The sequence below is a fragment of the Osmerus mordax genome, chromosome 18 (assembly GCF_038355195.1).
Source record: "Osmerus mordax isolate fOsmMor3 chromosome 18, fOsmMor3.pri, whole genome shotgun sequence".
Taxonomy (NCBI): Eukaryota; Metazoa; Chordata; class Actinopteri; order Osmeriformes; family Osmeridae; genus Osmerus; species Osmerus mordax.
The window spans coordinates 10,778,435-10,805,430 of NC_090067.1; the positions used below are offsets into that span (position 1 = coordinate 10,778,435).

The window sequence follows — 26,996 nt, forward strand, 5'->3', positions numbered from 1 at the left end:
AACAAAAAGAGTCCATAAGCTGAGCTGGATACAGCGGAACTGGTTAGACACCATCAATGTGGACACAATGAACATCACAAAACCGAAGTGGCAGTAACATACACAGTAATTCAAGGCATTTGCTGGCATAATGATGTTTCGAGCATCTCAAGTGCTTTCTCAAGTTCATGTCTATAACTTGTTGATTTGTGTGATACTATACTTGTCAATGATTCACAACAAACTGGGAAAACCTACACAGAGTAAACACACATCACAGTTTTGAAGTTGTTTATCTCATTAGGTTCCAACGGATTATAATAAATGTGAAGCAAGTCAATTTCTTTATCAAGCTCACAATCAGAATCAGTTTTAAGAATTGTTCTATATTTAAAAGAATAGCAGAGCCCACACCACAACAATAACGACAACTATATAGCGGAACCATATTGTTGGGATCACTCAAAACGATTTATTTCCCAATTTATGAACGATAAACACTGACAACCAATCAGAATCCATCTGAATTTAAAGCGGCCACGTATTTGAAATGGAAGACAACATTGCTAGAAGCTAATCGTCGAGTTTGGTATGGATGCAAATACAGTTATCGTTATAGTTCTCGTTATCGTCCTTGGTGTGAACGGGCCTTAAGAGTGTACAGTAATTGTTGAAGCCATTTTACTTCTGCTGTGTCAGGTGATTTAGTTAGACCATTTGCCCCTCCTGTTTTAGGGTGACAGTGGTTTGAGTACCAATGTTCAACTCCTTCAAGTTGACAGTATCTGTCCCTAATTCCCTTTCATTTTCTCCATCCATTTTCTCCATCTTTTCACTCTCTTCATCTTTCTTTATCTTTCCAGTAAGCTCTGCTATCCTTCTCTCATCCTCCTCCTCCTTATCTTGATCCTTGTCTCCTGTTGTCTTGTCAGGTTGAGTCAGGGCTGTTTTTGAAAAGTGGCGTTGCTTGTCTTTGTGGTTGTGGTTATAGGTGGGCAGAGAGCTCTCGTTTTGGACCTGAACCTGGTCTTGGTTCTTGTTGTGGTTCTGACTGTGGAAGAAGCGTAGGATGGTGTGTTTGGGTAGGCCCAGCTGGGCAGACAGTGTGTGTACCGCCTCTTCATCTGGGTCCACGCCTACATCCTGGATGAAACTCTGAAGGATCCCCAAAGCCTCCTGGGATACCCTCCGAACCTCGCCCTCGCCTTCACCAGTGTCATTATCGCCTCTGCCCTCACTCCTATAACCCCTTTCCTCGGCCCTAACCTTCTCCATAGTACTCCCTCCCTCACTTCTCTCCCTCACCCCAATGCTACTGCCCCAGTCCTTGCCCTTACCCCACTTCTCTCTTCTGCCTCCCTCACTCCGGGTGTATCCACCCCCTTCTTCACCATTGCGTCCCCACCATGCCCGCAGTTGCACCTTGTCCCCCTCTGTCTCGGCCGGAGAGGCAGTGGACGGTTGCCGTGGTGGCAGACGAGGCCCTGTCTGGGGCTGCAAGGGATGATGGGACAGTGGGGTGGGAGGACGCTGGAGCTGAGAGAGAGAGAAAAAGAGATGAGAGAGAGTGAAAGAGAGAGAGAGAGAGAAATAGATGAGAGAGAGTGTGAAAGAGCAATGGGAAAGAAAGAGAGAGAGAGGGAACATGAAACATTCAACGTGCGCTAACGAACAATAGCTTGTGTGGCTGTATGTGTGTGTGTGTGTCTACGCTGGCGTGATGTCGAGCGTACACACCAGTGTGTTGTCGCCCGTCAGGTGTGAGAGTCTCTCCAGGCAGGGTTGCTGCAGTGTGCTGCTCTCCTGCTCGTAGATGGCGTCGCGTTCTGCCTGCGCCAGGCTGAGGAACCGACGGATCATACACAGGTTCTCCCACAACGTCCGGTTCTCCGGGGAGGGATCCTCCTTCCAGCGTAGCAGCTCACACAACCAGCCCTGCAGAACACACACACACATTCCTGTTATCTATCCAGCACAAACACATTCACATCCACACGACACATGCTACCACCACTGGCTGGAGCCCAACACTGGCACACACAAGCATATACATATGCATCAACACACACACACACACACACACATAAACACACACACTCATACACACACCTGGCTGAAGCCCAGCACTAGCACACAATACTATCCAGATGCACTGAGCAGATACAACAGAGCGCTTCAGCACGGCATTGGCTGCCAAGCAGTCTCACAAAGAGAGAGAGAGATAGGCAGAGTAGAGGTAAATTAAGATAGAGGTTGAGGGAGGAGGGGTATCTAAACCTCAGGGTATCTAGAACACCTGTCAGCACTGACACAACCTCTGTATGACCTTTTATATTAAGCTTGTGGTGAACACGAGAGAAAGAGAAAGGGGGGGGTGAGAGAAAGAAAAAGAGAGATCAAAAGGGCAAGGGAAGGAGGGAGGAAGGGAGGGAGGAAAGCAGAAAGGAAGAAAAAAGGGGGAGGAATGGGTTGGATAGAGAGAAAAAGAGACAAGCAGAATGAAGGAAATGACATGAATGTGACAAGAACAGAGAAAGATACTGAATAAAAACAGACAAATGCAATGCTTCCATTCCACAGAGGGAAATTATCCTCAAAACAAAAGGCAATAACAGGCTTATGTATCTGCCTTGAAAATGAGAACAATAAGATCAGCTGTGTGTGTGTGTATGTGTTTGTTGGTGAGTGTGTGCCAAAGCGGTGATTTAGGACACAATGGCAGTCTGGTGCAGTGATGACAGCTCTCTGTAGACTGCAGCTGCTGCTAGAATATCTGGCCTTGCCTTCAAATAAGTGTTTCTAAACTTCTCTGTGTGTGTGTGTGTGTGTGTGTACAGTGCATGTACATTGATGCCTGTGTTTGTGCACCTGTATGTCTACATGAGTGTTTATATGTGTGTGTGTGTGTGTGTGGGGGGGGGTGTACCTGGCTTTTGGAGGCAGCCACTTTGGCAAACATGGCTTGGGAAACCTTGGCTCTCCTCATCTCCTGCTGGACCTCCTCATAGATGGAGCTGCTGACATGGAGCACAGAGCTGGGGGCCTTCAGCTCCACCCCCACAGGAGACATCCGGGACTACAGGGAGAGAGAGAGGGGGGGGGGGGGGGGGTTACAATGTGTCCACTGTAGAGAGACAGCCAGGACTACAGGGAAACAGGGGGGATGGGGTTAAAATGTGTACATGGTTTGATGTAGAGAGAGAGAGACAGTGAGACAGAGAGAGACAGAGAGAGACAGAGAGAGACAGAGAGAGACAGAGAGACAGAGAGAGACAGAGAGAGAGAGAGAGAGAGGGTTGTTGGAAGAGAGCAAAAGTGATAGAGGGAGATAAAGGGGGAAACTCACTGGAGGAATGCCTAAGGAAGCCTGGGAGTGCCAATCTTCTGCCTTGGCACAGTTTCCCTCCTCCTTCCTAGACTGAAACATCAGAGGGATGTGATCCTTACATCAACAAACACACTGTTGTACAATACCAACAACTCTGCCACTCTCTCTTTCTCTTTCTCTCTCACTCTCACTCTCTCTCTCTCTCTCTCTCTCTCTCTCTCTCTCTCTCTCTCTCTCTGTCTCTCTCTCTCTCTCTCTCTCTCTCTCTCTCTCTCTCTCACCCTCTTCCCCTGACTAACCAGTGTGGTGTTGCTGGCTGTATGGCTGACCGTTGTGGATGCGGTCAGACTCCTCTCTCTCTCCTCCTGGTAGATGTGGTCTCGCTCCACCTCAGGCAGCTGAAGGAAGCCCTGCATGGCCCTCAGGTTGACCAATAGGGACTGGGATGCATGTTTAGGGTCCTCCTCTTTACGAAGGATCTCAGAGAGCAGGCCCTGACATGCAAACACACACACCCAGAGACGCACAATACCATTTGAACATAATAGACACTTTAAAAACCTAACAATGACCACATTTATTCTATATTCATACCAGTGGTTCTTCTGAACGCAGAGAATCCCACTCAGACATACACCTCGACAAGCCCAGACTGGGTGGGTAAGTGCTCTAGATATCATAATGCAGGCAAGTCTCTTGGATCAACACCTTCAGACAGACTGGAAAGCTCCCTTATTACGACCCTATTACCGTATTATCTCTGACGGGAATACAGAGGTTTGTCTGCACACTTGCCCACGCGCACGCAGACCCACACACACACTCGCAGATACACCACACCCAAATGATGCATTCCACACTGGTGAGGGTGGGGTGTTCTAATGGCTAGGTTGGATGATTATAATGACAACTGTGATGATAATGATAATGATAGGGATGAGGATAGGACTAGGCCGGGTCTACCTAACACCCTCCCCCCCCCCCCCCCCCCCCCCCCCCACCCGTCTTTGAAAGCTTGGCTGGGTTATAATCAACAGCTCAAATCTGCTTTCTCTCCTCATTGAGAGGGGTGTGGGAAGGCGGGGTTGGTTGAAGACAAAGGGAAGAAATATTTGGCGAGGAGATGGGTAGCAGTAACCTTGGACGTCCAAAAATGCTGGTGAAGAGTGGTAGAAGGCAGAGCTGAGAGGAAGACAGAGACAGATAGAGAGGGATGGCCCGAGGAATAGCAGAGAGAGAAATGGAGGGAGAAGGAGAGGGGGGCTCAGAGGGAGTGTGATTAGCTCGCCCAGCAGCTGTTCTACCACTGGCACCGGTCTCTGCTGCAGAGTTGGCACACGCACACACACACACACACACACACCTAGAAAGCACACAACAGACACACTCATAAACACACAAACCCCCATGCACACCAATAGAGAACACTGCAGCACAACCAATGCCAACCAGCACACACACATCACATATAGCCCTTTCCATCTCTATCCATACCTGGGTTCTGTTGAAGGCCACACGGGCAAACACAGCCTGGGAGATCCCTGCTCTCTTCAGCTCATCCCTCACCCACTGGTAGATCTCACTGGAAATATCTGAGGGCCCAGTGGCCTGGTTTGGAGGGCCCAATCCGAGGCCAGGCTGGGGCTGGGTCTCCAGGGACTTGGCCAGGAGGGTGGAGGACCTCCCCATTGGGGGGTGGTTGAGGTATTGCTGGGGGGAGACAGACAGCCCCTGGTGGGATAGCATGCGGCTAACTGCATACTGCTGGTTCAGAAACTGGGCCATCACCAGCTGCTGGCTGACCAACTGAGGGCTGAGTGGGGCGTTCACCAGGCCAGAGGGGTGGAGATTGAGGGAGCCACGCCCAGAGATGGTAGTGGCCATGCCCCCATGAGGAAAGGGGAGGGGCGAGGAGCTGGCTTGCTCGGCTGTGCTGCCTGGGATTGGCTGCTGGCTAAAGGTGTAGTGGGTGGAGCCCAGTTGGGTTGGTTCAGGGAAGCCGTCAATCTCTAAAGTTGATGAGACAAGAACAGAAAACCGAGGAGGGAAGGAAGAGAGAGAGAATATTGTGTTTACAATATGCCAAACAGTAAACTACATTTTTCTTCCATCACAAAGCCACAATATAACTGTTTGTCCAGCCATACCTACTTTGCTTTAGTACTAGTATGTAATATCTATATACTATATACCATTGAAGGGAACAAAATTATACCTACCCATGATGCCTTTCGAATTTCTGAAGTGCTTGTACCATCGGCCAAATTCATGACACTTGGCTGCAGAGACGTTTGCATAGTAGGTGCTGTTCACAATCGAGGAGATCATGCTCTGACGGAGGAATAGAGAGAGACAGAGAAAAAGAAAGAAAGACAGACTGTAAAAATTCGAAGAATTATTTTAATTTTACCTCTGTTTGTTTATGCTACAAACAGGCTTTCTGATATTTATGGATCTGTGTTATTAAAAAAGGCCCTCAGGTAACAAGATAATAAAGACAGATGACTGTATATGTGTGTGTGTGTGTGTGTGTGCGTGCGCGCGCGCTAGTGTGTGCGCACACTGTGTATAGCCTCAACTGAGCAATCTGTTGTTTAAGATACTTAGCGGAGGCTGGGGGTAATAAATGATAGAATACACACACAAACACGCATCTTCCAAGACACACACATCGTTTTCCCCTAAGACAAGCCTGCACAATCTTTACATCTGATTACACCTTTCATATTCTCATATTTATTTTAATTCTGCCTCTAACAAACATACAGAGAAAGGGGGGGGGGAGGAGCAAGAGAGGGGGGAGAGAGGGAAGGAGGGTGGCAAATGAATGGAACCACCTATGAACATGAGAGAGAGAGGGGATGCGGAGGGAGAGAAAGTGAAATATTTCTCTTTATTAAAGTGACAAAACATGCAGTCTTTCCCCTACGGCCAGATAACTCACACCACTGGATTGTCAAAAATATTCTGAAAACACATCAATCTCTGCTGTCTGCTGCGGTTACCTTTCTGTGGGAATGTGTGTATATGTTTGCTTGGCAAACAGACAAACTGCAGACATTATAACAGTTGTACATGGAGGATTTTTTTTCTGCATAGGGCAGGGAGGAGGCATGACTCTTAAAGGATAAGCATCTCTATCTTATCCATCTGATCGCTCTCTACCCTCAACCTTATCTTTGTAGGCAATCTGGACTTCTTATCTCGAGGCTCCTGCAGCCCCACACACACTCACATACACAGGACTAACAAGGGCAAACCATAGGACACTTGCTTCTCTATACAGTGGGTGTTGATGTGTTTATGTGGATGAATGATCATGTATGCAAGTGTGTGTGTGTGTGTGTGTTGTACCTGAGACAAGGGGCACTCCTTGGCCAGTGAACTCTGGTTCATGTCCTTTAGCAGTTCCCTCAGGGCGTTCCTGACTGTGGAGTGACTCCACTGCTCTGGGGGCAAATCCTCCAGACGAGGGCAGCTCGAGAGAGGGAGGGGGAAGAGAGCAAAAAACAGCGCGAGAGAGGGAGAAGGGAGAAAGGAGAAGGGAGAAGGGAGAGGGAGAGGGAGAGGGAGAAGGGAGAAGGGAGAAGGGAGAGGGGAGAAGGGAGAAGGGAGAAGGGAGAAGGGAGAAGGGAGAAGGGAGAAGGGAGAGGGAGAAGGGAGAAGGGAGAAGGGAGAGGGAGAAGGGAGAAGGGAGAAGGGAGAAGGGAGAGGGAGAAGGGAGAGGGAGAAGGGAGAAGGGAGAAGGGAGAAGGGAGGGGGAAGGGGGAGAGATAGTTGATTGTTGTAGTTTAGAAATGGAACTAGACAGAGACAAGACAAATCAAGAGAGTCATTCCAAGACTAGGAGTGCCCCTGTTCCTCATTCTGTACTCTGCCAGCCTCTCTGGTGGGCCTGGGCTGGGCTGGGAGGTACCTGTGTAGCTGGATCTTGAGGGTGATGACATGGTAGACATCCTGCAGCATGTCAGCCACGGTGGCATCCGGTGCATCTGTCACACAGCACAGAGGGACAGGGTTCCACCTGCCTACCTGGATCAGACCTGCAGCACACACACACACACGTTCAATACCAATACCAACACTAGTAAGGACCTGATCCAGGTCTGATCCTACCGGTGGTGGAATCGTGAGGATGAGCCCTGCAGTGCAACAATCACACACACAAACACACACACACAAACACACACACTGGTTTGTGCACACACAAAGCTACCTTTAGCCTGCGCTGCTGAGCTGTGGGAGTAACCCAGTGACAGTAAAGCCATTTCAATGAGCTGGTTGAACAGCAGCTCTCTCCTGACCAGCACAAACTCAGCATGCTCCTCCTTCCTCCCTCCCTCGGGCGGGCTCTCCTTGTGCTCCACCACACAGAACACAGGCAGCAGGCTCCCTGGGATGAATGACACACAGCACAGCCAATCAGATAACACAAACACTTGTAGGTTACACTAAGGGGAGAGAAAAGTTGGCAAAGCCAGGCAGACTTGGATGTGTCTCTTTTCCTATTTTCATATTGTGGGGGAAAATACAGGTAAAATGGAAATAATGTAAAGTCACTAACTGGTTTTCTCCAACTTTCTCACCTTCCTTGTGCCAGCTCCTGGATTGCAATCCTGGGGTGTTGATGTTGGTGGCCAGGCTGGGGGCTTTGGCCCCTGGGCTGCCAAGCCTCCCCTGTGGTGTGGGCCCTCCTCCATTCAGATCCAGACGGGACAGTTTAGCAGGAGGGGGTCGGGGGTCTCCATAGGGGTTACAACCCTCGGGCAGCTGAGCTCTATCAGTCTGGGGGTTCATCTGGAATCCCCTCTAACACCTCAGCTCACTCACACACCTGGAAGACCAAAACCCACACCTCATCCACAATCGAAAGAAAGTCGTATTCAAATGAAAATTTCAGTTTAGATTTTGATGCTTTAGTTCTCACTTTAAAAAAAGAAAAGTAACGTCGACATAACGCAAGCAGAAAAATAATGAAAGCAAAAACGAAAAATAAAACGCCATCCGCAATGACGAGCGGTTGTCTTAGGCGATAGGCTAATCAAGTTTTCTGAGGTCAATTTCACGCACGCAAAATAGGCTGGACTATCGCATTATGGACTCGAGTTGAGAAATTTGATGTGCATAAACAAACGTAGAAGAAGAGGTAGTGGCGTAGCATTGGAACTGAAGACGACAACAATGCTTAGCGTACCCTCCAAACAATCCTCAGCCGCAACCGGTGCATCCACAGTCGAAGAGTCGGACTCTCAAGGTATCAAGTCTCAAGTCTGTGAAACTTGTGACACAAAAACTGTGGTTACTCCGAGAAGTAGACTCGCAGGAAAACGCTTATCGTATGGACGCCCGTACATCTGTATAAATCGGTAAGCCTCACTTCATCTCCCCTCTTAAATCTCTCGCGAACTGTGCCTTGTAACCTTCTGTTTCACGGGCTGCTATCAGCTGCGTACTATCTTGTCCCGCTTTTGCTGGTGCCACCGGCTGTGCGCTCTGTACTCCGTCCTCAGTCCAAGCCAGACGGGTCCACTGGGACTTAAATGCAGCTACTGTGATATTCACACTTCAGTAGCTTCTTGCCTGCCTGTGTGGGGTAGCAGATGACACACGATACACAGTGAAACTGGTGAGCAAGAACTGGTGTACCAGTCATCGGCGAAAAGGCAATGGGTTGCAACATGCATCGCGCATGAAATAGAGGGAGAGAGAGAAAGAAAGAGAGAGAGAGAGAGAGAGAGAGAGAGAGAGAGAGAGAGACGGGGCGGTTGTAAAATGGATTTAACATGAACGGATATCATGATTTCCTGCGTAAGAAATGGTCAATGATTGTCATGTTTGCAGCCTTTGTCTAATATGCTGTTACAGGCTATTCTATGGCCAAAATGTAGTTTGTAAAAGTAGCCTACCCCTATATGTGGTTATCAATCAATACCTTATGGATAGCCTAGGTTACTCAACCTTATCTTGCGCACTTTCATAGTTGATTAAAACACTCTTGCGCCCTCGCGCGCATACACACGCGCGCATAACCCATAAACACAAACCCAGCTGTATTAGCATATGGTGTAGTAATGAATTCACCAGTGCGGTCTGATAAGTGTATTAAATGTGACAATCGCGCATAAATGTATTTTTTATTTGCTGCTACATGCTGTGCGTGCAAGCTTTTGACATCATGATCTTACAGTAGGCTATAGCTATCTGTATGGAAATGTTTTCTGAAAGTAATTTCCATACATCGAACTATATTTAGCGTTAATCAAAATCATCTCAAATGTAGAACATGTTCACTAGCCTATAGGTATGTTCAGTCCACCATGGTGTAAAGTAGATAAAGCAATACCCAAATACAACGAAAAACTATTTTCTAAGATCAGCAGGAGTGAAATTTCAAAGGAAAAAACAAATGGGATGCAATAGCAGCTCCTACAATTAAAAACTTTATACTTAGGTGACATCATTCTCATCTTCAAATACAACAACTTAGAGGTACAAAGGGGTAGGCTTTAAAAGCTAGAAATTACCTTTAAAATAGATTAAACTTACCTTGGACTAGTTGGGACTCTGAAGAATTGTCTAGTCCACTGAGAAAATGAATGTTGTCCATCAGTCTAACATTGTATAAAAACGGTGTTCCTTTCAGAATACGTTGTTGTCCAGCTTCCTCTATGGATAATTTTGTGATTTTCAGAGTGGTGACTGTGGTCCAAATGAAGGATAGGCTACTCTGACTAGGTGGGAGTAAGATGATTATACCTTCAATACAAAGAGGTGGAGTGTGTGTTGGTGTTTGTGTGTGTGTTTATGTGTGTGTGAGAGAAAGAGAGAAAGAGGAGAGATAGAGCTAGATAGATAGAGGGGAGAGGGGGGGAGAGAGTGACAGGGATATGGAAAGGAGAGAGGTAGAGAGAGAGGGAAAGGGGGGAAAGAGATCCTCTACCCTTGCCTAATTAGACAAATCGAATTAGCTATCTCCCCAGCCAGAGAGTGTCATGCCTGGTTAGACATCATTCATGATGACTAAGTAAAAGAAAGAGTTGTCACTCAGCGTGTGTGTGTGCGTGTTGTGTTGTGTTTTGTTCATCTGCCTTTTGTATACCTCTCTCTCCCAGTTTTTCTGGATCTTTCTAGCTCGCTGCAGTTTGCTACGGTATCTCATCTATGAAGCTTGTAAATGATAGTTAAGACTGTTACATGCTCACAGAGCATGCTAACCGGCTAACACAGCTCTCTCAATCTCAGGCTCATCCCTGGGGAATCCCCGGGTGTCACAGAGTGCCGTATCTCCTCCAATCAGGTTAGCTTTCACTTCACATCCTTTGCCACGCATATGAAATCATAATTACATGGTTGTTATATGGCTTTTACCCCACCCATTCTTTTCAGCGGGTTGCATGTTGGATGGTTTGGATGAATTAGTCACTTTACATTGTTACATTGATACATTTTTCTCTAGTCACTTTACACATTGTCACTTTCAGCTCAATATTGCACTATTGCACTAACTGTACCCCACTTGTCTTAGGTTAGTATAGTTTTTGTCTTAGGTTAGTATAGTTTTTGTCTTAGGTTAGTATAGGTCTATAAGGTTAGAATAGGTCGTTATGTGTATTAAAGGTCTAGTATATTGCATACTATTTTGTATATTAGGATGTTTATTATTATTATTTTATTTTTATTTTAGCTTATCATAGATGTAATCTATGTTCTTAGTACTTATATATGTTATGTTATGCTATGTTAGTTGCGTTGTCTTGTCCCAAGAATTTTAGTGCCTAGTCTGACCTTGTGTTGTTCTGTGCACCTGACAATAAAAACTTGAAACCTGAAACAAACTGTGAACACACAGGACCCTATCCCACTCCTCCCCCTGTCACAAAGACACACATGCACATATGCCACCTACACACAAACATACTCACACACACACAAAGGGATGCATGGACACGCCATCATTAGTGCCACCCGCTCCAGACACACACATAATATACACACAACTCTTCACAACAAACGCACACACAGAAATGCACAAACACACACACACACGTACACAAACAAAGCAGAGGGCTCTAATGTGTCTTGTCAAGACTCCAATCTTAATAATCGTAACCCAGAAACCTTGAAGCAATAAGGGACAGGATTGGATGTCCATACAATAACCTTATCACTTACATTGTGCCTGGGATACACTGAAGACTGCAGCCCATGCTCAGGTTACTGCTGATAGGGGTGTGGACGAGTTCCTTGGGCTGATTGTGGTTGATCTTCCAGGTATCAGGTACTGGATAAGCTGGAACACGCCTCCAGGTGGAGTTGGATGGCCTAGTAAACAATGACTCCTCAATAGATTCGATTCATGAGGTCCCGAGCTTCTGACCTCTTAGATAGAGGTTCAAGTTGTAGACTCAAGGTTCTCCAGATTTCAAGGAAGATTCGCCCGATTGTTCGCTGTGTTGAGTCACAGGGATGGGTTCAGGATGAGCGGCACACAATGCAACGTGTCCTCTAAGTGCTTTTGGGGGATGACACTTTTTTCTTGAACGTGTCTTTATTTGTGGGAGAGAGTTCTAACATTGCTAGATATTGTGTGGCAATGTTTTTGTGTGAATTCTCTGAAAATGTCAAGGTTTTTATTCGTGTAAGAAGTTGGCCTTGGTGTGTGTGTGTGTGGATCTGTGTTAGTTCCATGGTTGTTGGCAGGCTTGGCTGCAGTGTGTGGGTAAAGTGCCCATCAGTGCCTCTGGAGGACCATGCCCACATACTGCATGGCACTATAGGGGGTGATAGAAGCACTTTGTTACCATGGCTATGGAGCCCGGGCACACTTCACTCTCGTTAACATGGCATGGTTGTTTAGCCCTAAACTCTGCCGGGCTAGGTCTGAGACCTGCCCAGGATTGATAATCCAGGTTAGATTTTGATGAGCTTCACGGCATATTCAAGACTGTGTCTTTGTGGACACCCTATACCCTACTGCTTTTGAACATTGCCTTTGTGCAAATTGATGAAATATTGATAAAGGAGAATGAGTCATTCTAAGGTTGGCTCTTTAGTTGAAACTGATAATCACAATTGCATTTGCACACTCTATCTCTGTCTCTTTCTCTCTCTTTCTTTCTCTCTCTCTCTCTCTCTCTCTCTCTCTCTCTCTCTCTCTCTCTCTCTCTCTCTCTCTCTCTCTCTCTCTCTCTCTCTCTCTCCCCCTCTCTTTCTCTCTCACTCTCTTTCTCTCTCTCTCTCTCACACACACACACACACTTGTGGTTAGGCTTACAGTAAATAATGCGTTAAAAGTCGAATTACCCAGGTGAAGCATCACTGTGTGTTTGTTGTCTGTTGTTTATTGAGTTATCTGGCACTTTATTTAAAGTGCCTCTCTGTCGGCATCACAGTGACACTCCGGAAGCTGGGATGATCCAGGTGTGTGTGTGTGTCTGCGTTTGTGTGTCTAAAACCGTTGAGGCAAGACATTAGTCAAGATTCATGGTTGTTGTTTGACGTTTTTCATGACATTACTGCATTCTCAAACAAGTAGTACAATGTATCCACTGCATATTCAGGTTTTTTTATTCGTGGTTTTGTTTTGTAATGAACTTGTGGCCAATATTCTTTGTTCACACAATAGCCTTTTCCTCGTCTCATTGATGAAACCAAAAATTTTCTTGCAAAACAGTATTTCACTTGAGGGCGCTGTTGTGCTGTACAAAACTGTAGTAGTTCACTGTGCCCGTGATACCTGTACACTGTACACCAGTTGAACGCCCCATAACTGCTTGTCTTCATGTCCTCATCCAGCTGGTGGCGGCAAAGTGTTGTGAAACCCCTGTCCCGTTGCCTAGATACAGCTGGCTGTGTGCCAGACAGGTGTCTGCAGAAAAAGAGCAGCTCTGACGAGATGTATCTCAGCTTTTGAGGGATTTCCAAAGAAAACCTATGATCACCTCACATCTCTACAAAATCTAACCAAAGTACACCACAATCATGCGTATGAGTCTGTGTGTGTATGTGTGTGTGTGCATGTGTGTGTGTGTGTGTGTGTGTGCGTGAAAGAGAAAAGTGTGCCTCGCTGTCTGTCAACGACGTATAGCCTATCATCTATCAAGAAGGGGTAGGCCTAGATGATCCATCTAATCCTGCTTCTTGTACCCGAGAAAGGCATCGATATATCGAGTGATAGCGACTCTGCTTTTGTGTTATTGTTAGAGGCTTTGTGGCATCCTCGCTCAGGCCAGGATTTTGATTAAAAAAGATCAGCCCTAGTTCAAATGGCCATTCCTTGTTGATATGGAACAAGGTCATAAGTTCAAAGTCTGAATCTCAGCCACAGAGAAAACTAAGGGAATTGCACCAGTGAAGGAAACGAGTTTTAAACTCTGTTCTATATAGAACTATTTGTATCAACTGGAGAGCCTTCTAAACGAAGGTTCCAAGTCAATAAGATTCAATTTTAAGTTGAAAAAATAAAAACATATACGTATGTAAAACATAAAGTTTATATCTGCAAACTTTCCTCGATTTTTATTCATAAATGTTTGAGGGACAGATATAGATAAATAATTAAAAATATATATATATCATTACAATTCAATAAGTATTCCAATTTGTTCTAATTAATCTTGCATCTTCTCGTCTGCCTGGAAGTAGTCTACATGAACGATGAGCATCGTTTTTTATCTCAACGATTGATGCCTTTGGGAAATTATGATCATTGAATCCAACGACCTAATAATGACAATGTTGACAGAATGGCAATTTCAGCGTCTTGGTCTCTCGCGGGCGTCTCTGGCTATTACCTGAATTGCACCTGCAGGCGTCATCACTACTTGTCATACACACGCACACTAGCCTACACACACAGCGCCGGGTGCGCGCATCGGTAACATTCTCTGCTTGATAGGAATCGGATTGCACTGAACAACCGGACAGCACCCTAATCTTAAATCTGATCGGCGTTAACGGGCGCTTCTCACAGGTTAGGTCGACCCATACCTTTTCTTCCGTAACTTTGATGGGGACTTCGACAACAGGGAGGGAAAATGCCTGTGATGAAGGGATTATTAGCTCCACAGAACACCTTTCTGGACACTATAGCCACAAGGTTTGACGGCACACGTAAGTTTATTTTCTATTTTGTTAATTTACTCTTTCCACCGTTTTATGTAATTGCACATACTTAGAAATGTTTGTCGTTTCATGAACAACCAAATATGGATTTTCCCACATGTGAAGGCTTAATTTAAAGTTATTTTATCCCAGGATTTGAACGTTTTCTTTTGGTTTGCAAGGTTAGTGTGTGTTAACCATCAGATTTAATATTGATTTTAATTAGTTGTATAATCAAACGAGAGCAACAGAGCAACTTAATTTCCAGGCAAATATAAAGTTTGTCGTAAGTAAATAAGTCTTATTTTGCTCGCCGCAAGTGAGCACGCCTTTACTACAGCTGGATGATCAGCACCATGGACAGCAACCTGTCACCGCGCGAGATTAGGGGTTTCCTTACACACGCGCTCAATCAAGATGAAAACAAGATTCAAGGTGACTCTTGAAATCCTTTGAATTCTTCGTCGAATTAATGCAGTTCTCTCAAACATATGTTCATCGATCAGCCAAGTTCACGTTCTATTAAAAAACATGTTTATATGTGCTTTTAAACTAATTTATTGGAAATAATAAAACACTTGTTGGTCTACAAGGGCCTAACATTTGCTTGGCCAGCTCATAGCCTATAACTATAAGCCATGAACTATTATATATATAACTATTTTATAACTTTGTCTTACATTCTATCCCCACTATCGCACATCGAGGGCTGTACTTTGACACATGTTCACAGAATATTCTCAATAGTAAATGAACACTCACTATACTCGCTCCCAGGCCACCAGGACCCGTGGTGATTGTGATGTTCCTCCCGCGGCTCTCAGTAGCATTCACATCTATCAAAATTAATTGGTCGGCGGCAACAATACAGCAGGTATTTTCCCGTGGCGGAGGCACACACAGGCTTCCTTAGGAATGGCCCCTTTCTCTTCCCACCTCTCCTCGCCTCAGACACGAGTTGTTGTTTTGTATATACATCGATAATAGGAATCATAGCTGTAAAGAAACTCTAAAAATCGAAAATACCATGACATTACATTTGATTTATTTTGCAGATTTTTTTTTCGCTTTGCGGAAACAATATTCCTTACAGAAAAATACAGAGCATGATGGATCAAATCTTTCAAGAAGGATCAGATCTTACAATAGGAAACAATTTCGTGGGAACACTTTCTTGACTGTGGTACCGATCTTGTTCATGAAGGAAGTTATCCTGTTACGATGAGATATGCATAAAAAGGCAGTCTAAACTTTTTGACATAGGTCGAGACCTGGCACCACTGTATGGTATAGACTTGTAGGTCAATCCTGCTCCCTTAGCCCAGTTTGGTCAGACGGGTAGCCTCTGCTTCCTCTGGAACATTCTGCATTTCCCTGCTCTAATTCTGCTGTGTGATAAATGACTCTTGTCGGAGTAGCGTCAACACAGACTAACAATAGATCTTGTCTTCGTTTGAGTTTTACAAACATTGAGCCCCTACATTGAGTGCTAAGGCTATATGCTGCAAGTTGAGATGAGCGATAGCTGCACACAAGAGTATATGGCCTGATAATAATGGTTCCACCAGGGCAGTTAGCTCTCCCTGCTCGACCAGACCCCAGTGAATGAAAGCCTGTCCTCGAGGTGCAGGAAGCTGAAATGAACAGGGGTTTAAACGTAAGATGGAGTTAAATGGAACCAGTGATGCCTGACGACACAAATTGGGTTTGGTGACCTGGTCAGGTGGAAATATAAACAGGGTCTGGATCAGAACGGTTGAGGCCTGTTATGTCACAATGGTGTTTAGTGCAGCTAACGGTTAGCCCCTTGACATGATGTCACCTTTCAAACAGCAGAGACACACAGTTTGAATCATTTCTTCCACTCACATACCAAAACAGGTTTATTTCCATTTAGCGCTGGCTTGATGTTGACACAGCATCGCAAGACAGATGGTCCCCAGTCACATTCCCTGATGTTCCTAAATGGTTGGTCACAGGTAATTCACAACTCCTGGGACGTGACTGGGGTGGCTGGAATAAGCAGCCAGTGCATCCCTGAAGGGGGCATTAAGGTGTCAGTGTGGTTGACATCCCAGTCATTAGGTTAGACTCCGCCCGTCTCTGCTGCCAAGTCATTAATGTGCACATAATGGCTGTTCAGATGAGGACAGGCAGGTCTGGCTAGGAGGACGATCGTCGCTGTTGGCCTGCTACTGGGGCTGCAGATCTCCTTGTTATCTACATGACAGACCCAGGTGCTGCTGGTTCTAAAACAGCTCAAGTCGAGAGTGAAATCCCTGCCTGACCTCAGCTAACTGCTCTGCACCCTTGCTTTGTAAGGATGAATGTGACATTTGTAGTTGGTCACTGGCCTCCGTAAGCATCAAGGAGGATGTGCGATTCTCCGGCAGCTCGGAGAGAGCTTGCACGAGGTGTGGACGGCAAGCTTCACCAACGTACAGTGATACACATGACATGAACATAAGCCAAGGCTGTTCTGTTGGCCCCTGTTCCTGGCGATCGACTGTCCCGTGGGTACTAACTCCGATCCCAATTGACAAGCTGGATCCTGTTTATTCCAACAGGGGTTAGAGTGGAAACCTGCGTGAGTGTAAAACTCACTGGAACTGATTTACATTTAGTCATTTAGCAGACGCTCTTATCCAGAACGACTTACAGTAAGTACAGGGACATTCCCCCCGAGGCAAGTATGGTGAAGTGCCTTGCCCAAGGACACAACGTCATTTGGCACGGCTGGGAATCGAACTGGCAACCTTCATATTACTAGCCCGACTCCCTCACCGCTCAGCCATCTGACTCCCTGGTTTTGGACAGGCCTGGCATGAATAGTTGGTATTGGATTCAGACTGTGTAGCGGACGCCCCTTCAGAACACTGTGAAACTTCTTCCGTTGAACAAGCCCTCAGTGTTGCTGTGTCACCATCATTGCAAGAGATTGCGAGAGACTATTTTCTCTGCTTGCTGCACACAAAAGTACCACCACCACCAGGCAGGTAATTACTGTGACATGCACATGCTGCGACTCAGAAAATGTGTGTGTGCATTGGCAACAGCACAGTGGAAGGAGTTGTCTGTGTGTGTGTGTGTGTGTGTGTGTGCGAAGAAAAGTGTATAAACAAAAATGTGTATATACTGTTTGGCTGCAGCCTTTGAGTGAGTGAGGGTGTGTGTGTGGTGTGTATGTATGTGTTTGGAGAAAGATGTATGAACAAATATTTGTGTGTACGGTTTGGCAGCAGCAAAAGTGTGCAAACAGTTTGCAAAGTGTCAGTGTGCGGTTGTGTGCACAAGTGTGTGCTTAAATTAGCATTATATCAGCATATATTTGTGTGTGTGGGTACATTGTGTGGTGAAGAGCATAGCATTTGACTGCCATCCGGTGATTAACGTTTCTTAAAAGAAGCCTCTCTCATTAAGTTGTTAAAGATTTGCCTGGAGATCCGAACAATGATTAAGAGCAAATAAGTGCCTCAACTTCTAAACCTCTATTCAGCCCACTGTCACAGAGCTACCCCAGAGTCAAGGCCCTCTCCTTGAGGGGAGTGTGCAGACAGACTTGTGTTGATGTTATGACCCATCCTAGAGAAAAAGGTAATTAGGAAGTTTGAGAAAAGAATCGAAAGCTGTCTCGCCCTTTCAGAAGCTTTCTCACCCTCCAGAAGCGGTCTCACCCCTGTGGAAGCTGTCTTACCCTTTCGAAACGGTCTCTCCTTCAGAAACTGCCTCGCCCTTTAGAAGTGATCTCACTCTTTAGAGGCTGTCTCACCCTTCAGAAACTGCCTCACCCTTCAATAGCAGTCTCACTCCTGGTATGCTTATACCAGGAACGTTTGGTTTCCAAGTGCTTTGCTCATCAGTGGTAGTTTGCCTTGAAAAACAAATGCCAGAAAGATGATCTCTATGATTTGTAGTTTGTAGTGAGAGGTGTCCTCAGGTCACCATTATCCTAGTGTAGCTCACAACAGTAGGATCCATTCTCCACTGACACAGTTGCTGGAGGAAGAGGATGTGTGTTAGATGTTGTTTTCCTCAGCATGGAACTGACTCCACAACACCTCAGTCTGAGGACAGAGCAGGGAGATGGAGGGGGCAGAGAGGGAGGGGGCAGAGAGTGAGGGGGCAGAGGCGGAGGGGGCAGAGAGGGAGGGGGCAGAGAGAGAGGGGGCATAGAGGGAGGGGGCAGAGAGGGAGGGGGAAGAGAGGGAGGGGGCAGAGGCGGAGGGGGCAGAGAGGGACGGGGCAGAGAGGGAGGGGGCAGAGGCGGAGGGGGCAGAGAGGGAGGGGGCAGAGAGGGAGGGGGCAGAGAGGGAGGGGGCAGAGAGGGAGGGGGCAGAGGCGGAGGGGGCAGTTTATTTGGGCGCTCCCCTGTCCTAGAAACTTTGGGGAGTTCCGTACAAGTGTGTCTAGAGCTACCGAATCGTGTCGCCACGGACATTTTGCCTCGGTTACAGGCCTAATTAATAATATCATACCCAAATCATTATCTCTAATGAACTGTCCAAAACTATCAGCAAACAGTGTTTCATGGATGGAAGTCTGGGCCACGACCCACTAAGCCATTTTTAGATGTAATTGTTTGAGAGAGGAAGAGAGAGAAGGGGAAAATTGACGTGTGAAGTGAATGTGAAGACTAAAGCAAGAGAGCTGTGAGGCTGAGTGGCAGAGAGAGACAGAGAGGAGCATGTGCAAGTGAAAAAGATGGGAAGAAGAGATACAAATTGCAGTAAGTAAGCAAATGAAACGAGTTCATTTATATTCATGTAACTATGAGCCAGTAGGTTTCAATATTAGAAAGAGAGAGATACAGCTACCCTATAGATGTGATAGTTCGTCTGGAGATTTGTCTTGCTACAAGGAGAGCATTTTGCAGTACTGAGTGTGTGTATGTCTCTGTGTGTGTCTGTGTGACAGAAGTTAATTGTGTAGTACCATAGTAAACTAGGTTATCTCGGTGTGAGTGTGGTTGTAACTATGGTTACCTTGGACTGACTTTGGCTTCAACGCCCCAGGGTGGGGCCTCATGCACCTGGTCATGTGACCGCTCTCTTCTGCACACGCTCAGATGGATGTGAGGGACTGCAGGGATGAGGAGGGAGGGAAGTCTGGGGAAACTCTTTTTCTCGTCATCTCTTCATCTCCGTTGTTTCACAGCTTGGTCTCACCCTCTTTCTCCTATTACCTTCAAGTGTAGCTCGTACCGCAGGTCTCTCTCACCCCCTCACCTCGAGGCTCTGTTTTGATATCTACCTTTCTCCCCTGCCTCTCCGTCCATCTCTCTCTCCCCATGTGTCTGCTTGCCACCGTGTCCTTCTCGTTCCCCTTCACTCCCTCTATCCCTGTCGTGGTTAACCCACACCGAGCACTCGTGTTCCCTAAATAGCCCAGGTGTTGCTGCTCCTGATGGGATGGGGGTGCCAGGAATGTGGAGATGAAAGAGGGGGGGGCAGTGGGGCGGGGGGGGGGGGGGTGGACAAGGTGTTATAAAACACGAATCTAGGGCAGGGTGTAGACTTATACGCACACACTGATACACACACTTTTGTTAAGTCAGTTACTGTACCTGATGTTGCAATTTGTGTTGTCACAGATTCAGTGTGACCCACCTAGTGGTGCTGAGAAATGACAGTTGGGTCCTGCAGACTTCTGAGCGTGCATCAGACTGCCTGTGGCCCAGTAACAGGGTGTATGTGGGCTGGAATTTGCTTGTAATGAGCACAAGTTAATTAATAATAAAGCCTCAGTAAGTTAGTAAGTCTTAACACATATTCATGTTAATAAGTATCTTATAAGGGTTAAGCAACTTATAAGAACAAACTTTTTTTCCCATCTTTTTCAGCTTTATTGAGATAGTGTCAAAGGTGAGAGTACAGTAGACCATTGTAGGGGAGAGGAATGGGAGGACATTAAGGTAATCCCTGTGTTAGGGCCTAAGTCTACGTGACACCTGCTCTACTTGGTGAGCCACCAAGGCTCCTAAGTTAGTTCCCCCACTGTTGGTTCCGCACTAAAGTTTACCTCCATCTTTGCGTCTATGGATCACTGCTGCCTTACCAGCAAGCATTCATCCTTTCAAACTGAATTTGCCCTGAGCGAAGCAAAGATTGTTTAGCGCCAAAAGCGTGCAAAATGATGTTGTGTCCTTGGGCAAGGCACTTCACCCTACTTGCCTCGGGGGAATGTCCCTGTACTTACTGTAAGTCACTCTGGATAAAAGCGTCTGCTAAATGACTAAATGTAAATGTACTTGTCCCTCTCTTCTCTTTTCCCCCTTCATCTCTTCTCTCAATCATTCTCTGACATTTTGATCCCCATGTCTTCCCGTTTATCCCCCTCCTCCATTTCACCTCTGCTTTGCCCTTCTCACCTTCATTCTCTCTGACTATCTTAACCGTTCTACCTTACCTTTCGCCCCCTCCTTTTTTTCCCTCTTTCCTTTTTCCCATCCATACCTCGCTCCATTCCTCTTCTCTCCCTTCTCTCTCGCGATTCCCTTTTCTCTCGCTCTCTATTCCTTACATCCCTCTCTCCCTCCCACTTTCTCCCTCTCCCTCTCCCTCTCCCTCTCCCTCTCCCTCTCCCTCTCCCTCTCCCTCTCCCTCTCCCTCTCCCTCTCCCTCCCTCCCTCCCTCCCTCCCTCCCTCCCTCCCTCCCTCCCTCCCTCCCTCCCTCCCTCCCTCCCTCCCTCCCTCCCTCCCTCCCTCCCTCCCTCTCTTCCTATCCCTGTGGGGCCTCTCAGGCAGATGTCAGGCAGGAGTGTGAGCACAGGGGGAGATGATCTATGGGCTCCCACACCGGAGCAATTAGGCAAAAAGATTCAGAAGAGAGAGAGAGAGAGAGAGAGAGAGAGAGAGAGAGAGAGAGAGAGAGAGAGAGAGAGAGAGAGAGAGAGAGAGAAAGAGAGAAAGAGAGAAAGAGAGAAAGAGAGAAAGAGAGAAAGAGAGAAAGAGAAAGAAAGAGTGAGACAGGACCAATAGGGCAGAGGGATGAAGATGGAAGAAAAGGCTGAGGGAGTGCAGTAAAGATGTGGGAGTGCAGTAAAGCTGAGGGAGTGCAGTAAAACTGTGGTCTTGGTTCAACCCATTTGGTTTTAGAAATAAAGAGGGAGGCTGGGGGTTGAGAAAATAACAAACGAGAAGAGGTTGAGAGTGAGAGGTGGGGGGGACGTCGGGAAGCTGCGAGGTTTCGAAAACCGTATAGGAAGAGGATTTACAGCTAGCGCGGCTTGGAGAAGATGGAAGGCCATATCGGAGAGAGATGTTGCTGAAAAGATTGAAAGAGAGAAGAGAAGTGAAGTGAAGGGTGGAGCGATTCAGAGGAGGGGAAGGAGGAAGAGTAATTAGGCAGCAGCATCCTAAACAGTAGGAGGGAGACACAGAACAGCTGGGAGGTGATGGAGGGAAGAAGGGAGCAGCGCGGAAGACTTGCTCTGCACTTTCTCAGCCCAAAGAGGGTGCAGGGGTGGGGGTCAGATGGGGTTGAGGTCAGGGTATAGATGGGGTTGGGTATGGGTGGGTGGGTGTTGGACCGGATGAGGTAAGGATCCTGTCGGAGTTGGTGAGGGGGGAGGACAAGGAGGAAGCAGCGATGATAGGTTGGAAGGTGTGGTTTGAAGGGAATGAGAGAACTATTCTGAACTTCCTTGCTCAGTTTCCCTGGGGTCATTCCGAACGGTCTGCAACCTCCTCTGCCTCAAATCAGTCTAGTGCTGGAATACAATCTGTCCCATTACTGAGCAAATCACATCCAGATGGTGCTTTACTGTGTGTTTGAGTGTGTGTGTGTGTGTGTGTGGGCATATTGAACCCACGTGCATGAGTGTGCATGCCTGTGTGTACAGGTGTGCCTGTGTGTTGAGAGTGAGATAGAGAGAGGGTGAAAGATACTGCTGTGTATTTGGCAGAAATGAGCAAGCAGTACTAACTGAAAGCCCAAAACCACACAAAGCACTCGAACACACAACCTCAGAGACTGCTGATGCTAGAATGCCAGTAACCCTTAAATATCCCCATAGTCTATGAAGGCTAACTCTGAAGGCAGTTATACAGTTATCCTCCCAGGGCAGGGGGAATGAGGGGTGGGGTGGGGGGGGGGGCAAGGGGGAGGGGGGGGGGCAAGGGGGAGGGGGGGGGCCCCTCTGAGACACCCGCTACTGTTTGTCTGCTGGTAGTCAGCGTCTACAGACTAAAGAGTTTCACAGACAGAATGCTGCTCTGACAGCTCGTCCCCAGACTCAGACCCCGTCTGAGAGAAAAGATTGTCCGGAACTTTCTGCTGATGCAAACAGAACAGTCTCAATGTTTTGCTCGCCTGAAAGGAATTTTGAATTGTGGCGTTACGGGTGTGGAGATTCTACCACCGTAGAAAAAGGTGATTATTTAAGGGAATATTTTTTTTACATTTCCGTTGAGGGACATGAACATGCTTTCAAACTAAGAATTACCGCAGTTTTCCTTCTGAAAAAGGTTGACAGGAGACATAAAACAATTAAACATTGTTTGATGGTGAAATCGAAATTATTGAGCCATAAAATTGTTTTTTTGTTACACGGTTGAATAGAAACAAGAACAGGTAAAAGAATCAATCCCACTTTTTCCTTTTCTCAATCTGGGTCTGACATCAACATATTTCAATGTGTCACGATAATGAATGGGTTTCGGTTGAAACAGCTGGTCTAGATCATCTGGGCTACTCATTTGGAGGTTAACACAAGTAGGCCATTTACCGTTTCAGCCCAAAGTCCTTTATTCATGTTTCTAACCTCAACCAGTAACCAGTAGCTCACGGCGTGGAAGTTACACGATAAACACGTTTCAAACACGGAAAATCTTCCTGAATTCCATCATGTCGATGATTTTCCCTCTTCCCCTCCATGCCCTTCCATGAGTCATTTAGTCCCTCATCCTCCTGACTCCTAGTCCCCTCATCCTCCTGACTCCTGGTCCCCTCGTCCTCCTGACTCCTAGTCCCCTCGTCTCCTGACTCCTAGTCCCCTCGTCCTCCTGACTCCTAGTCCCCTCATCCTCCTGACTCCTAGTCCCCTCATCCTCCTGACTCCTAGTCCCCTCGTCCTCCTGACCCCTAGTCCCCTCATCCTCCTGACTCCTAGTCCTCTCGTCTACTGACTCCTAGTCCCCTCATCCTCCTGACTCCTAGTCCTCTCATCTACTGACTCCTATACCCCTCGTCCTCCTGAGTCCTAGTCCCCTCATCCTCCGGACTCCTAGTCCTCTCGTCTACTGACTCCTAGTCCCATCATCTTCCTGACTCCTAGTCCCCTCATTCTCCTGACTCCTAGTCCCCTCATCCTCCTGACTCCTAGTCGTCCCGTCTCCTGACTCCTAGTCCTCTCGTCTCCTCGCTCCAGACAGCAACTTCATTCTGGCCAACGCCCAGGTGTCGCAGGGGTTTCCCATCGTCTACTGCTCCGATGGCTTCTGCGAGCTCACGAGCTTCTCCCGCGCCGAGGTCATGCAGAAGAGCTGCGCCTGCAAGTTCCTGTACGGCCCCGAGAGCAGCGAGGGTGTCATCCTCAGCATCGACGACGCGCTGGAGGAACGCAAGGAGTTCAAGGACGAGATCATGTTCTACTCCAAGACAGGTGAGAGGAGGGGAGGGGAGGGTGTGTCGAAAGGTCAGTGGTGTCCTCTCTCTGTCCGTATAGCAGACCGCTGACATAATCCAGCTGGATAGGTCTAAAAATAGGTCTGATGCTTGATAAGTGGGTTTACACCCGGTTTTGCTGTTTTTTTCAATACCATTCAATCCGCGACAACGCTGATATTTCGTAGCCAAATCCAGCCCACCAGTGGTAATAGCATCACTTAGCCAACCTTATAGCCTCTGGTTATTCAGTCATCTAACAACTGTGGTTTGATAATAACTCTGGCTCCATTTGCATGTGGATTTCAGACACATCACAGCTAGAGTGCTCCATGAAATGGAGGGCGTTTTCCTCGGGCTATTTCAGAGGTTTCCATATTTAAACACAGCCTGCTTGGATGAAGGAATGGATTTAGGAATGTATGGATGGATGGGTCCATTCAGTGGCCGGTTCTCATTAAAACTCAATTTACCATAAGCCATCAGTCAGAAACGGCCAGCCATCATTACTTAACACTGAGACACATTAAACTTTAATATCGCTCAGCGCAGTGTGAGACCCACTCGCGTTTCCTCCTTTTCATTCTTTCATTTTCACCTTTTGCCATTTTCCTCTCTGTCTCTCTCCCACACACTCACACACACACTATTTTCTCTTCTCATTTTTTGGTGAGTTTCGGCACAATTACAAAAGGCGTAGTTGGTTTCTTTGTCTGTGAGGGAGATCTGCCAGAGCTGTATGCTCGGAATCAATTCCAGAGTGTGTGTTTGTGTGTAGTTGTGTGTGTGCATGAGTGTATTTGTGTTTGTGTGTCTTTGTGTGTGTATTGTGTGTGTGTGTGTGAGAATGTGTTAATTTGTGCGTGACTTGGTGTATGTGTATGCGTGTGTGTGTGTGTGGGCACAAGTGTGTGTGTGTATGTGTGGGCACATGTGTGTGTGTGTGTGTGTATGTGTGGGCACATGTGTGTGTGTTCTCCCTCTTCCTCATACAGCAGCAGGGATTGAGTCATTACAAGCAGAGAAGGTTTAGTGAGCAGGAGGAGTGATCTCTTTAGGAAATCCCTCCTGCGCTCTAATCACACTAGTCCTGTCTGTCAGAGCCAGGTCACGTGTTCACACGTGTACAGTCTTACACACACACACACACACACACATACACACACACACAATACACACATCCCACACTTGTTACTCTCTCTCACATGACCTGCAAAATCCTTTTTTTGCACCAATGAAGAAATGAAGACAGGATGTTTCTGTGCCTTCTGAGCCGTCTGTGAAATGTGCCCTCAGAGAGAGAGGTTCATCAGAGCTGGTGAATCCACAGGGAACTGGGCTGTTCCAGGCTCCTTCCTCCATCCAGAGAATTCCTGGATCAGAATAAAACTTCTTCTGGGATTACAATGAACTTTAAACACTCGCACTTACACACCCTTACACACATGCTTTCACAAAGACACACAAACAGTATGCTCGCACCCCCAACCCCTCCACCACTTACCTGTCTTGAGTTTTCAAAAATTCTGGTTGCATTAATGTAATATGTGTGTGTGTGTGTTCTCTCCACAGGAGTGCTGTTCTGGTGCCTGCTGGACATCGTTCCAATTAAGAACGAGAAGGGAGACGTGGTTCTCTTCCTGGCCTCCTTTAAGGACATCACAGACACCAAAGGCAGAACCATCCCAGAGGAGAAGAAAGAAGGTCAGTTTAACATGTGTGTCCATGTGTGAGTGTGCTCTTGTAGTTCTATTTCATTGCTTTTATTACTGGAAATAACTCAAAACAACAAGACTCATGACTATTTCCCTCCCTCGTAATTAAGTACTGTTCCCACAGAAGAAATGGCTGAGGCTGCATGCTTTTAGCGTGAGATGAAAGCCTGAACATAATGGCTGTGGTGTTCTTAATGAATTTTGCGTTGTTTTCCTCCAAGACATTAGCATTTTTATGCTGGGATCTCGATAGAGAAACATGCTTTTATGTAGAAGTGAGAAATTCGACAGACACCGCTCAGGTCACCTTAGTCCAGGGGAAACCCATAAACACGTTCTCACACACACACACACACACACTCATGCCAACATGCACACACACACACACACACGCGTGCACAAGCACACATCAGTGATAACCCAGTTAACTCACACTCTGTCCCCAAGGCAGATTGGACAGTGTGTGATAAACAGGGGAACCCAGACTGTCCCTCTCCGCTCTTTCCCTTTGCCTTTCCTCCACATCACCTTCCCTCCCTCACTTTTCCCTCTATTTTTAGATCGGTCCTTAGTTTGCTCTCTGTTCCCTTTCCCTACATGCTCCCTACTTCCTACTTTACCTTGCTTTTTCTTTTCCTGTCATCTTTCCCTTCCTCCTTTTTCTCCCCACCTTTTCCATCTTTCTCCCCCTCGCCCCCCCCTGACCTCCCTGGTTATAAAGTGAGGGGAAATTCATTAGATCTAAAAATAGGCGTCTGTGTGCTCCTGCCGTGTCGTGTCCCCCAAGGCTGCCCAGGTTTATGGATGAGGCCTGTCTGCTTGCTTCGTCTGGGGTCCACCAACACGCACACACACACACACTCACACGCACACACTTACACGCACTTACACACTTACACGCACTCACACACACATACACGCTCACACACACATACATTATACTCATATGTAAAGTATCAGTACATTATGTCTGTGAAAGAATATACATACACCATTAGACACACACACACACACACACACAAACATTTTTTACATTTTACATTTTAGTCATTTAGCAGACGCTCTTATCCAGAGCGACTTACAGTAAGTACAGGGACATTCCCCCCGAGGCAAGTAGGGTGAAGTGCCTTGCCCAAGGACACAACGTCATTTGGCCTGGCGGTGAATCGAACCGGCAACCTTCTGATTACTAGCCCGATTCCCTAACCGCTCAGCCATCTGACTCCCTAACAAGTGCAAATACTACCTAGTAAACTGTGGATGCCAGA

At 46.8% G+C, this 26,996-nt stretch overlaps 2 protein-coding genes across 2 annotated transcripts in view; one reads left to right on the top strand and one right to left on the bottom strand.

Moving 5' to 3' along the window:
- Positions 1-687: 687 nt before the first annotated feature.
- On the bottom strand, positions 688-8,104 carry satb1a (SATB homeobox 1a). The gene is made up of 10 exons (XM_067256305.1): positions 7,894-8,104; positions 7,524-7,700; positions 7,224-7,350; positions 6,662-6,785; positions 5,527-5,638; positions 4,802-5,316; positions 3,607-3,801; positions 2,906-3,055; positions 1,717-1,914; positions 688-1,515 (listed from the first exon to the last, which is right to left on the bottom strand). The coding sequence occupies exons 1-10, from the start codon at positions 8,102-8,104 to the stop codon at positions 688-690; spliced, it is 2,637 nt and encodes an 878-aa protein (XP_067112406.1).
- Positions 8,105-14,343: 6,239 nt separating this feature from the next.
- Positions 14,344-26,996, top strand: part of kcnh8 (potassium voltage-gated channel, subfamily H (eag-related), member 8) — a 30,580-nt gene continuing 17,927 nt past the window's right edge. The window contains 3 exon segments of the mRNA XM_067256306.1: positions 14,344-14,419; positions 23,778-24,011; positions 25,586-25,717. Of these exon segments, the coding sequence (XP_067112407.1) occupies positions 14,344-14,419; positions 23,778-24,011; positions 25,586-25,717 (442 nt within the window).

Excerpts from the sequence above, each read along its gene's own strand:
- satb1a (XM_067256305.1), bottom strand. The coding sequence starts at position 8,104 with ATGAACCCCCAGACTGATAGAGCTCAGCTGCCCGAGGGTTGTAACCCC. Across the intron at positions 5,317-5,526 it reads AAATTCGAAAGGCATCATGG|AGATTGACGGCTTCCCTGAA; the intron begins GTAGGTATAATT and ends CATCAACTTTAG. Across the intron at positions 1,516-1,716 it reads TGACGGGCGACAACACACTG|CTCCAGCGTCCTCCCACCCC; the intron begins GTGTGTACGCTC and ends TCTCTCTCTCAG.